This window comes from Neovison vison, chromosome 9 (genome assembly GCF_020171115.1).
Source record: "Neovison vison isolate M4711 chromosome 9, ASM_NN_V1, whole genome shotgun sequence".
Classification (NCBI taxonomy): Eukaryota; Metazoa; Chordata; class Mammalia; order Carnivora; family Mustelidae; genus Neogale; species Neogale vison.
The window spans coordinates 72,027,931-72,041,503 of NC_058099.1; the positions used below are offsets into that span (position 1 = coordinate 72,027,931).

Sequence of the window (13,573 nt, forward strand, 5' to 3'; positions counted from 1 at the left end):
TTCATCCTGTGTGTATCTCCTTTAATTCAGACCGGCAGTGTGCCTGCTTGGTATAATCAATCCCAGCACTGTTTTTGGCTTCTGCTGAGATGGCTGATTAGATCCATAGGTAATCACTTTATGGAATGGGTCATAGACCATTCCCTTGGTATTCTCTCCAGAACATACTTTCTCACTATTTGCAATATGAGTAGGCCTAGAATTTCCTAAATGTTTAGTTTCTGTTTTTCTTAACAACTTTTTATTCAGTTCATCCGTCTCCTCTCACGTTTTACTTAAGGAGAAACCAGGCTGTACTTCAACAGTTTGCTTATAGGAGTGCCTGGGTGGCTCAGTGGGTTAAGCCTCTGCCTTCGGCTCAGGTCATGATCTCAGGGTCCTGGGATTGAGCCCCACATCGGGCTCTCTGCTCAGCAGGGAGCCTGCTTCCTCCTCTCTCTCTGCCTGCTTCTCTGCGTACTTGTGATCGCAGTCTGTTAAATAAATAAAATCTTAAAAAAAAATAGTTTGCTTATAAATCTCCTTTTCTAAATATCCAAGGTTGTCATTCACAAGTTCTACCTTACATAAAGCACTAAAACAATTTAGTCAGGTTTCCCCCGTCCCCCAACACACACTTTCTAACAAGGTTTCCAGTAACATGTTCCTCATTCTCGTCTGAGTCAGAACCAGAATCACCATTAACACCCATATTTCTACCAACAGCCCCTTCAGTGTGGTCTTAAGTTTTTTCCAACATTGTGCCTTAAAACTTCCAGACTTTTACAGTTCCGACTCCAGAGCTCCTTCCCATTTTTACATATGTTACAGTAGCACAGCATTTTGCAAGTACCGAAATCTGTCTTAAGTGAGGGTTTTCCAGAGAAATTAGAACCAATGGGCTATATATATAAAGAAAGAGATGTATTATAAATAATTGGTTCGTGTGAATATGGAGACAGACAAGTACAAAATCTGTCGTGTGAGTTGGCAGGCTAGAGACCCAGCAGAGCCGAGGTTGCGGCTTAAATCTGAAGGCAGGCTATTGGAGAATTCTCTCTAGCTTGGGGAAGCCAGTCCTTGTATTCTCTTCAGACCATCAACTGATTGGATGAGGTCCACCCACATTATGGAGGGTAATCTGCTTATTCACAGATCTAAATACACCTGCCAGGCTGACATACAAAATTAACCATCACAGGAGGTAATGATATAGTCTAGATGAGAGTAAAGGTGGACAAACAGAAATAGAGGTAAAAAATCCATGTGAAAATGGGAATAAAAGTAGAGTAGAAAAAACTGCTGGATGAGGGAAGAAGTGTAAAAGTTTAAGCTCATGCATTTGGAAAGGTGGTGGTACCATTAACAGAAAACTCAGAGTAGAAAACTGTACTCATTGAGAATCATTACTTGGAAAAAGTGATTTTCACTGTTGACTACATAGAACTATCTGGGGGATGTTAGCAATCTCCATGTCCAGGCTATATCACATACCAATTAAATCAGAATTCTGGAGGTGAGACCCAGTGTTTTTTAATACCCTTCAGGTAATTACTGTGTGCATCCAAACTTGAGAACCGCTGTTGAGGGAAGCAGAATCATGGGAAGCCTTCTAAAAAATTGTACCTGCCCAACACAATTCTGGAGTACATGAGACCAGGTCCCTTTGGTTTGTTTCTTTTTCTAGCTGGCCTTGGACGAACAGGCACTCTAATAGCCTGCTACATCATGAAGCATTACAGGATGACAGCAGCTGAAACCATTGCTTGGGTCAGAATCTGCAGACCTGGCTCAGTGATTGGACCACAGCAACAATTTTTGGTGATGTAAGTAGATAGAGAACTTTGGTAATTCCTCAGGGGACACTTGGGTCTGGAAAATGATGGGAAGTAGGATTTTTCTTAGTCTCCAGTAACAATAGATAGTCTGTAGGAGAGAGTTATTTATGTGTGTCTTTCATCTTTCTGGAAAAGCTGTATTTTGATGATGTTATTTAAATGCTCTAGGAAACAAGCAAGCCTCTGGTTAGACGGTGACTATTTTCGTCAAAAGTTAAGGTGTCAGGAGAATGGAAAACACAGAGCAGCTGTCTCAAAACTCCTCTTGGCTGTTGATGACATTTCAATCAATGGGGTCGAGAATCAAGACAAGCAAGAACCTGAACTGGTAATCGAACCATCCCCATCAGGCTGTTGTCATTGTTTTCAGTGCTGTTGAGGACCTTATAGGGCACAGGGAAATTGTAGATAAAAATAATAAAGTACATTTTGAGGGATTATCGTCATACTTTTTTTTTATGCTTATAGCCCCCTCTAGGAACTTTTTATTCAAAATAGTTAAGATAAGGTCATATGTCCATTAAACTAAAATTGTTTGTTTGCTTACTAGGCACCAGAAAAATGAGGTATGTGAAGTAAGCTCTTTAGATGAACCTAGTGACACTTCCCCGTGTGCCTCCCCACCACCTTCCCATTTTGCGACAGTTAATTTGGGGAACTAGTTGTTTTCAGTTGGGAAATGTTAAAGAATCAGGAGTTTAGAGGGTAGGGGTACTATAGTGAGTGGTGGTATGTGGATTGTGAAATTTTATGAAGACTGGTTCATTATTGAAAACCCATGATGCCTCCTCACAGTCAGTATGTTTTATAACAGGAATGCTGTTGGGTTCAGTGTCTGTAAAGTCAACTAACTGTTGGTTGTCTTGAAATGCGACCTGTAGCTTTATTTTGAAAGCAGCAAAATTTTTTAGAGTTCAGCAGTTTATTTGTATGTGTCTATGTGGATAAATGCAGGTGCTATGCTTTACTGCCTTAATATGTGCAACTTAAGTCACTAGCTCAGTGTTTCTTTACTTATACAGTACAGTGATGATGACGATGGAGTGACACAAGGTGATAGACTGCGGGCCCTGAAAAGCAGAAGACAGTCAAAAACAAACGCTATTCCCCTCACGTGAGTCTGGTTTCTTTTGTGTGGTTGATGTTATGTAATATGTATAGGAGGTCCTTCATGAGCACTTTTTCCCTGTCTGTTTTTCTCCATAGTCGCTTGCCCATTATGCTACTTCAAAATGGTTATTGACATTATTTAAAACCCAGGGTTGTTGCCCAGGCCCTCGGCTGTCTTTATCTCCATCTTGTGTTGTAACCTCTCTAGGCTGTGTACATAGGAAAGCAGTATCGGGAATGGTTTTTCTCCATGAATAATCACCACGGGCCACTCAGGAGAGTGGCAGCAGATATAAACCGCAGAATAACAGATTTGTCCAGAGTTGCTGAAATAGTGTATTTCCTTAAATTCACTACCATATTATAGACCATCTGTTTGGATATGGTAGCATTTAATCAGGGATGACATTGTAGCTTTATGTTCTATTATTTTAGGGCAATAATGAACCAGATTAAATAAGAATTTTATATTTTTCATTTGAGGAGTTATTTTCAAGTTACAGAAGAAGGTTTAGTATGGGATAGGAAGTTGTATAGTTAGTGTGTATATGCTCACCTGTACTTGATTGTATAAGTGCTAGTTGGGATTCAACCTCATGGACCATCTAGGATTGTTAGAAAAATATGTAGAATTTAAAGACTTGGCCATTGCACTTTTTTTCTAGTATATTCTTTAGTATATGCTTTCATTTATGCTGTTGGATTCCTTCCTTACAGTAACCTTTCTTTTCATTGTGGGGTACCACATTTCCAGTTACGTCCTTTTTTTTTTTTTGGTGGGGAGAGAGAGAGGATCTTAAGTAGGCTCCATGCCCAGTGTCATGGCCCTGAGATCATGACATGAGCCAAAATCAAGCATCAGACCCTTAACCGACTGAGCCGCCCAGGCACCCCTCTGGTTATGGGGTGTTTTTTTTGTTGTTGTTATTTTGTTTTGTTTTATCTGATTTTGGGGGGGGGCGGGGTGATGTAGACATGTCATTTTGTTCAGTAATCATCTTGTAATACAGTAAGGACCTAATGACATCATAAACGTTCATGGCAGAGAAGAACAGGCCTTCTTTTTAATTCACAGTGGTTCTTCACTGGCACCTCCTTGTTATCTAAAGTAGAATTACACAGAAGGCATGTGTCGTCATGGGCCCCTGCCTTGAGATGTTTTTAAAAGACACACAGAAAAGAACGCAGTTGAAAAGGTCCATGTGAAGGACACGTGTCCGTGTGGACTACAGGCGTTCACTGGGCCTTCTTCAGTGTGGGGCAGCTGCATTTCACTGAGAAAGCTTTCAGAATGGTGCCTTTTGTGTCACTTATATAACTCCAGATGCCATTTTGATTTTAATATAGAAAGTCTTCATCTAAGGCCTTGATGGTTCTTTTTATTTAGAAATATTGTAGTCCCTCCAGATAATCCTCCTGAGGCCAAAGGAGGCGTGATAGGTATAGGTACTCGCCTCAAACAATGTTCATTCTTCCCTGAGCATTTGAGTCTCCCGGGAGCTTGTCGAAATGTAGATCATGGTTTTGGGCCCGGGGTGTGGTCTGTGACCGCACTGCTGGCGAGCTTCCAGGTATCGCCCGCACAGCTGGTCCAGGGCTTTGCGTCATAAGCCCTAGAAAATGGGTGATTTGTGGGTTGCTTTTAGTTTTGCTCAGGTTTTTTATTTTGTTTTTATGAATCTGCAACATCAATTTATTTCTCAAAAGCTTCTGATGAAAAGTCAGGTTGGGAGTTGGAATGGGAATTCTGCTTAGTCAAAAGTTCCTGTTATTTAGGGCTTCTAGGAAATTACCTTCAGTCACTCTGAGTCTGTTCCGTTGCGAATATGTATTCCAGAGAGTTCATGTCACTTGCTGCTCTTTTCTACAGATGAGACCATTAAAGTCCCTTTAATAGCTGATAGATTTGTGGCATTGTAAAAGAAAACAATGAATGAGGCCTAAAATTCTAAATACCATCGGAAACCAGAAGGTGACACTAGACATGATCACATTCACCTTGGCGTGTGAGGTGTCCCAGAGAATACTTATAAGAAGGAAAGTTAGTGAAAAATACTTAGTACTGGTGATTCTTTTTTTTTTTTTTTTAAAGATTTTATTTATTTACTTGACAGACAGAGATCACCAGTAGGCAGAGAGAGAGAGGAGAAAGCAGGCTCCCTGCCGAGCAGAGAGCCCGATGTGGGGCTCGATCCCAGGACCCTGGGATCATGACCTGAGCTGAAGGCAGAGGCTTTAACCCACTGAGCCACCCAGGCGCCCCAGTACTGGTGATTCTTAAAAGCAAGTTTATAGTACTCAAAAATAGCATTCCAATTATTGTTTTCTATTTTACAAACAGTATTTGGGTGTGTTTGGGGGGGTAAAGTTAAAGTTGTTAGATACTGTAAAGTAGTCCTTTTCTCAGAGAGTCTGTCTGATCCCAAGTACCACGAAGACATTAAATCTGGTAGCACCGTGACCTTGACGGGATCTGTGGGATGTGACGGCAAGTATATTGTTGTCTGTGCTAAAATAGATTTGGTAGATTTTATAACTTCATCCATGCTGCCTTTCTGCATACTGCTCATTTCTGTCAGTGTTAAATGAAATAGTGCATAAAGAGTCCATTGTAGCCTACCTGGGAATAAGGTAAAAATACAGATCTAATTTGCTTTAAATCTTCCTTAGCAGCACAGTATGGATGGGTGTGCTCTCATCATTGGAAAATAATTCTTACGCCATGAACTTTAGGAGAAGAACGATGAAAAATTTGTGATGGAGATACTTGGATATTCAGACCATTCTGCCTTTAAGATCACTATTAAATCAGTAACTGCAAATGGAACTTGGGGTGGATAGAGAGTCCTCTAGTGTTCCTAAGCCAGTTATTCTATTCTGCCTAAATACTAAGCCCCTGTAATCTTAATATATATTAGTAGGTTTGTGTTTTTGTGGAAGGAGTAAATGAGCTGTAACTTGCTGCCAGGTATACCTTGCAGGGTGAGGTTAGATTGGATTTCAGGTCCGTCCTCAGTGTAATCCCTTGTCACTAGAGACCATATAGGGTACCTGTTCAGTGATTAAGATGACAAGGACACCGATAAAGGTCTCATAGTAAGCCAGACGAGTCATTTATGACTTGATCAGCCCATTACTCGCACAGAGCAAATGTTCAATAGAGCCTTTTATGTTTGGTCTCAGATATGTCCCTGGTGACCATTTAGAAGTAGCTGGATGGAGTCACCACTCTGCAAACTGTGAGGTTTCTTTCTTCACTGCCAAAAACTAGACCACTGGATTAAGAAATACTGAGCTGAAAGCCGAGTTTGGCCCTAAGAGGAAAATGAATGAGGAAAACAACTGAGGAAATTTATCTTATGTTGATTTGTGGGGGAAATTTTCTTCATTTTGTGTTGCCCGGGGTTGGGGGTGCTTCTTTAGTCCTTATTTTCAGAGTCTGCCATTTGCCTTAACTCTTAGATGATCCAGTGTGGGACTGCATTGAAATGAGATCACTGCTGCTGTGCTTTGTTCATTCATAATTGTGCCTCCTTTGAATCACTGTTAATGATCAGTCCAGGGCTGCATGTTGTTCGGCTGGTTTTCCCTCCTTATCCTCTGGTTTGATTTAGTTTTCTGTGTGCATATCTTGTGCTTTTTGAAGAATTTCAATCCTGTAAGTACATCTCTGATTTCTGTACAATTAAATTAACAAGGGCCAGTTATCCAGCTAGAGATTGGATCTAATCTTTTGTTGCCAAATACGAAATCAATTTAAAACTGAAGGTAGCATTTTCTCCCCAACATAAAATAGCAAAACTCCATCCTTGTTTCCCACCCCTTTGTATCTATCACAGGGTGTCTAAAATTCACACATGGCTCTATTTATTTATTATTTTATTTATTTTGGCTTCCCAATTTGAACATCTGTTCTTTCCCCTTCACCCCTTTCCAGATGTTCCCTAGCTGTGCTGACCTCTGCACTGTGTAGTGTTGTCATCTGGTGGATTGTTTGTGACTACATTCTTCCCATCCTGCTATTCTGTCTTGATGGTTTCAGAACACAGTAGCCGTCGGGACCCTTTGACAGATAGCTGCTGTGTAAGTGTCCCATTCCATTTCTCTATACAGTCACCTCTGGTGGCCAGTGTGTTTCTCATGGTACATGTTTTTCTCACTGTCACCTCTCCTAGCTTTGTTGGTTTGCCTCTTTTCAAAGGTTCTTTTTCTGAAACTTCTTAATTAATGGGATGGTGGGGAGGGGAGGCCTTCCCTGATCCTTTCCTATAGGGATACTAAAAAACAAATTTTGTTTTTAAGTTGTGCTTACTCTTAACGCATTTTTTGAAATGGCAATTTATAAAGTCACCAAAATAGTTTCTTTTTCCTATCAAAAATAGTTAGTGAGTCTGGGATAATTGGGGTGTTTTTCTTTCAGTCAATTTCCTCTAATTTCCAGAGTAAATGTCTTCAGCATATCCTTTTCAATCTAGCAAAAAGAATTTGCCCACTGATTTCCTGCTGTTGGTAGAGATTTGCTTTTGCAGCTAGTGAGCGTTGTGTGGTGTTTCCCCTCCGACTCCGCCATTGGTTGCAGTGCTTTTAGCCGCAGCTGCTTCCCTGCTAAGTCTTCTGCCTTGAGTAAGCAGAATCTTCTCCTTGGCTTCATTTCACATCCTTCCCTGTAGGGAATACAGTTAGTACAGTTTTCAAAAATCATGTTAAATGGAAATAGGACAGCAGAGAAGACTGGAGTCCCTTGTTCAGCCTCGTGCTTCTGCATGACTGCCCCTGTGCTCACTTTCTTCCATTTTCCTTTCCCAGAAGTAATCAAAACACCCTTATTAGGTGATTATAGCAGATTTTGTATTCTCTTGTTATCTTTCACCTGAAATGAATATCTTAACAGTGAACAGATTTTTTGTTCTGCAGTAGTGTGTGTCAGGAAGCTTCCCCAGGGGAACACCGTGCAGTTGCCACCAAGAGCATAGGAAGGAGGGTGTGTCCTGTGAGAGTGTGGTTCACCACTACCCTCTTGTGTCTACACTGCATTCTTTTTTCTCTGAAACTCTTCCTTTAGCTCATATTTCAAGAATTCATTCTCTTGTTCCAACTTGGACTTGGGAGTTATAAAGGAGTATGAAAGTTCCTTTTAGGATCTCCTCCAAAGTGGAATTCCATTGCAACCAACTCTCATACTTTATACTTCATGGCTTCCTGGAGTGTCTTCAGATGGCTAGAAAAGATTTAAAAATCCAGCAGATGCCATTCTTTTCAAAATTAACATGTTCCTATTATGACATTTTCTCAAGTATTTTATTCAAGTTTATTATTGCATAGTCAGATATGCAGTATTTCTGATACAGGTCTTTTTGTTTTTCTTTTTTTTTCTTTTATTCCTCTTACTAAGCTTAGGTATCTGCATATTCTGACTCAAGAACACCATGCACTTACATAGATTTATTCTCAGACTGTTCTAAGTGGGAAAGGTATTTCGGATACGTGGAATTCTAAACGGGTGGAATCGTTGCTAATAATACTTAGGCACTTTGTAGTTGTATTACTTTTTCTAGGGTAAGTTTAAAAATGGTCTCTATCAGACACTTTTCTTTTCAATATTCTGTGTAAGATATAATCTTTTTTTATTGTTATTACCGATATTTTCCAATGCATTTGTAGACCCAAAGAGTATTCAGTTTAGCTTGCCTGATTAAATTGGAATTTACAGAAACAGAAGCCTTCAGCAGTAACAATGATGTAAACAGGTATAATCTTATAGTTACCTTGTGAGGGGACTACTTATGGGTATTGTTTCTGGTATTCACCTCTATTGGCTGATGACGTATCATGGCCTGATAGTCTGATTTTCCAGGCATGCCAGGTAACAGCCTATTCCACACTATGGATGTCTGCGTCAGATTCTCTGAGACAGTGGCAAAGGAGAGCCTGAAAGTTGTAGGGCCTCCGGCCCATCATTTGGAAAGTTTGTTTAGTGTTGGTGGATAACCAAGTGTAAATAGTATAGTGCACAGTCTCACTGATGGATTCTTCTTTTCTTGGAACTGAACATTTATGTTCAAAGCATTTTGTAGTTTGAGAGGTAAGAGAACTGGCTTGTCAGTTACTTGCTTTGCTATATGCCTCAAGTTGCAAGTTTTGGTCTGAGAATACTGGGTCTCAAAAGAGGTTGCCAAAAAAAGGTGAACTGTTGTGTGGGCAAGACATAAAAAGGAGGACTGCAGATTAAGGAAAAGATGGAAAGAAATTTACAGAAACAAAAACCTTCAGCAGTAACAATGATGTAAACAGGTTTAATCCTTACAGTTACCTTTTGTGGGAAGTATTTAGGGGTACTGGGAAAGGAGAAAATATTTATGTAGAATATTGCTCTGCAAAGCCATGTGATTGGCCTGGTTTCTACAAGGTGAGAAGCAGTGGCCTCCCACATGTCTTGGGGTAGGGTGGATCTACCTTACGTTTGGTGTGGTGGGAGTTTACCAAGGTAATAATCTAAGTGTAGTTGCTGGGGAGTTTTCCAGTTTACTGATGCATAACTTACAGATACAGTAACTGCTGTGTTGTTAATGCAAATAACTAGTTACCTGAATCTCTACTGGTGTGATTAAATACATTCCAGATTTCTGTCATGCTTTTATTTTCAAAATAGCCACATGAAATATTTACATTAATTTTATAGAGAAAGAAATGCTTTCTAAAAGATGTTTCCTGCCAGCCTGAAATTTGACTTAGCAGCGATTTCTTTTTTCAAATAGTGAATATTTCAGTAGTAGTTAAGAAATCAAGATTTAAATTTCCTAAAACAAGTAATATATTGGCTCTTGTTTTTATGTTAATGATTTTACAAGGTGGGGATTGTCTATACTTTTGGCCATCAGTGGCCTCAAATAATTTGACAAATCGGTATGGTATTTCCAAAAAAGCCAAAAGGAGTCTTATTTTCTCTCTTTGGCTAAATGGAGATAAAACCCAGGAGCCTCACAGAACAGGTGTGAGACCCCCAGACTGGGCTTCAGAAATAGCAGTGGAAGTTTGGTGGTTGTTTTGTTTTGCTTTATGAAAAATTCTATATTCAAATCCTGTTAGTAGAGACCATTAAATATTCTCCTGTCCCCCCCACCCCATTTGATATGATCAGAAAGATTTTTAAATCCTTGTTTTCAGAGGTGGAAATCATATACCAGGCTGGTTGGTTGCCTTCTTTGATCACACTGTCTGCATATACCTTTTCTGTGTTGTTAGAGTGATGAAGCTTTGTGAGAAATCCCAAGGCAACCATTGGTTCCTTTACCCAGGATCAGTTTCCTTCTGAGACCGAAGGCCTGTTTCATAGGCTTTGAGGAAGACTATGGGGATAAAGCAAACCAGCTGAGAGAGAAGCGCCCCCCCCCCCAAAATAGCTTGGAAACCCCTGGCCTCCAGGCTGCCTCTCTGGTCCACTGCCACCCATCGCGTTTTTTGTTTTGTTTTGTTTTGTTTTAAGTGATGAGAAGTTAAGCATTTTACTAAATGCTGAATATGCTTTGGTTTGGGTTAATACTCAGAATTTACAGATCTTTGCTGCATTTTGAGGACCTGGCTTTGGTTATTAATTAACATGGCAGTAACTCAAGCATAGGAGACAGATATTAGTTAGTTGTAATGGTTTCTGTTTACTCTTCATGAGCTGGGGCCTCCTAAGTGGTTATCCACTTTCACCTTCGTTTGGACATGAGAGGAGGAAGCTTATTTTTAAGGCAGTGTTTTCTCCTACAGATAAATAAAAGTCAAGTGTATATATAAATGTATGTGTATGCAGTTCAGCATTTTGGTCATTATCTGTTAAAGAAAAGGGTTGCACATAAAATCTTTTGATGTTTTCTGCTGTTTTCCCTGTGACCATTCAATGAGTAATTACGAAACACCCTCTACTTTTGAGCAAGGTACTTTATGTGGGCTTTATCTGAGGGTGTTCTTCTGACTCATGAATTTGCCTCTTGGACAACCTACACCCATAGGCATCAGTTCCTTGAGATTATTTTTGAGTTTAATTAAATCAAGATTCACAAAATTCAAACAATGTTGCTTTCATGTGAATGGTACTTAGTGATTTAGTGAGTAGTTATAATCTAGACAAAATTCAAGTTTTGTTTGAACATATTTTAAAAATTGAAATGTTATATAAAGTAAGTATTGATTTGGGGTATATTGCCCATACTTTCACCTCCAAAGAGTGACTATTTTATAGATTTTTATATTCATATTCTTTAGAATTTGGGGCTTTTAAATGATTTCCTGTTTTCATGACTAGAATTCTGAGAATCTACTTTTACTTTGGGGCACAAAGATTTGTTCTACTGATTGATTTCTTTGGTGTGGGAATTGCTTAAGATGCCAGGTGATTTTTTTCCTTAAAGCAAAGTAAATTCTGGTTATCTTTGTGTAACCTTCGTGGGGAAATAAAAAAGACTTGGATGTGAAAATGTGTTTTAGATTTTTTTTTGGCAAATGTGTTTGTGGAAAATCCTATCAATTTTCAATAAAATAATTTGCACTAAAGTGCAAAGATGCCTTCCTCCGTCAAGTATTTGAAAATTGTTTCAGTGAATATAATCTTATTTTTTTCCAACTGTTTTCAGAGTAATTCTTCAGTCCAGTGTTCAGAGCTGTAAAACATCTGAACCTAACATTTCTGGCAGTGCAGGCATTACTAAAAGAACCACCAGATCTGCTTCAAGAAAAAGCAGTTTTAAAAGGTGAGAAAAGAATCCTACTCTTCTGAAAAGTTCCAAGCATTGATTTTCAAGTTTAATCTTCTGGAGATAGAAATGAAGAGAGAAAGAGAGGAGAAAGCAGAGTCCCTGTGACAGGAAATTAATCAAATGTGTTTGACTTGTGCATCGTCTAAGAAAATCTGGGCCATTGCTAATGTAGGGTTTTTGTTTTGTTTTGTTTTGTTTTGTTTTTCAGAGGTGCTTCTCAACACTGGAAATGTGGTCTCGGGGTCAGATTATGGGAAAATTGAGAGGGTTGTACTCAATACATTTTTGTATTTCCATAGCTCTCTGTTAGGCTCGGAGGAAATTTTTTTGTATATCAGATACAGCAAAATTATTGGAGAATTAGCTGCAAATAAGTGTGTTGGTGGGATATGAGAACACCAGTGAGTCTGGAATCCTTCTTTACCTCGGGCCTGGTCTCTTGGCCACAGTACACACCCAGGGGGATTTATGCTTTCACCTGGAGCCCAGCATCTTCCTTTCCTTCATTATTACAGGCTATGACAAGAAAGTGCACACGTTCCATGACCAGATCCATTACTCATTATTGTTTTTGGTGGATAATCATGAACTGAAAGCAGACATTTCACTTTTAGCATATTCCAGGAGCACTCCCCTTTTGAAGGAAGAGCAAATAACCTACTTACTGTCATCTCAGGAGGGGAAGGCAGGCGCCCTTTTTGTGTTTGTGCATCTTTGCCTGGTGTTGACAACACCTGTGGTCCTGTGCTCATGGCCCAGTGCCTCTCTTATAACAGACCACAAGCAGCCTGAAGATAGTTTGAACCAGACTTTAAAGCATCCTTCGTGATTTTCCTTGCTTCTTTTTTTACTTTCTGCCTTCATATCTTTGAGGCTGTGGGATGGCTGAGTTAGTCTCCGAGACAGGTTTCAGCAGCCTGCAACCTGAGGGACTTGCTAATCCTGAGGGACTAGCTCTCCCACAAGGAGAGCTCTGTGTCTTTGTGCGTGTGTACGTGTGTGTGTGTTTTGTTTTTTTAAGGAATTGTTCAGTTCTGCCAGTTCCCCCTTCTCGTTTTTTCATTATAATTTCACTACATATGTTTACTTACACAAGAATGTGATAGGGCCTTAGTGCAAGTAGTTGAAGACACCAACTCATAATTTGGGGATTTTGAATTTTTCATTGAAAGGTATCAAATATTCATAAATTTTTTATTCTTTAATTCCATTTGAAAAGAATATTAGAGAAATACTGACAGAAAGTCAAAGATTTAGGTACATTATAACATAATACCAATATGGTATTTATAACAGTGAGGAAGAGGAGATGGGCTGAAGATTGTTGAATTATGCCAAGTGAATCAAGAGTCATGTTTTTAAAGAAAACTTAATGGCCTTGATAAATGCTCATGAAGCAATAAGTGAAAAGAGCTACACATAAAAATTATGAAATATTACTCTAGTTTTGTAAAAGTACAATATACTTTATGTATAGAAATATATACATCTATAAATATATGTATATGCTTATACATATATTTATATATATGTAAGTTTATATTATACATATATTTAAATATTTATATATACATACATTTCTATGCATGTATGGAAATAATGTAATGGAAAAATATGCTGTATTATTAACAGTTATTCTAGCTGGTAGGACAGTTAGGGAGTTTTACTTTTTTATCATTTTCTTTTTCTCCAAATTTTTTACAGTAAGTAGGGGGAAATGGGAGCATTTTAACTTTGACATTTTAGGTGACTTAAACTATTAAAAATTCAAATAAAAAGACTGTAGTCGGGACTAGTTAGACATGTTTTGAATGAACTTTTCTTTTTTTAGGTATAATGACTCAGGCTTCCATTACAGTTGAATGTGTCTTGCACATTTAATTCTGCTTTCTGCTTTTCTGGATT

The 13,573-nt window shown here is 38.9% G+C and overlaps 1 protein-coding gene across 10 annotated transcripts in view; it reads left to right on the forward strand.

Annotated features, from left to right (window-relative positions):
• Positions 1-13,573, forward strand: part of CDC14B (cell division cycle 14B) — a 98,559-nt gene that overhangs the window by 78,372 nt on the left and 6,614 nt on the right. For 6 of the 10 annotated variants that reach the window (XM_044265729.1, XM_044265731.1, XM_044265732.1 and 3 more), the window contains exons 10-13: positions 1,667-1,805; positions 1,986-2,145; positions 2,840-2,931; positions 11,546-11,662. In XM_044265729.1, the coding sequence (XP_044121664.1) occupies positions 1,667-1,805; positions 1,986-2,145; positions 2,840-2,931; positions 11,546-11,662 (508 nt within the window). Of the gene's footprint in view, positions 1-1,666; positions 1,806-1,985; positions 2,146-2,839; positions 2,932-6,864; positions 7,011-11,545; positions 11,663-11,876; positions 13,114-13,573 lie in introns of those variants that run through there. The other 4 variants (XM_044265735.1, XM_044265738.1, XM_044265733.1 and 1 more) reach the window with 3 other exon arrangements.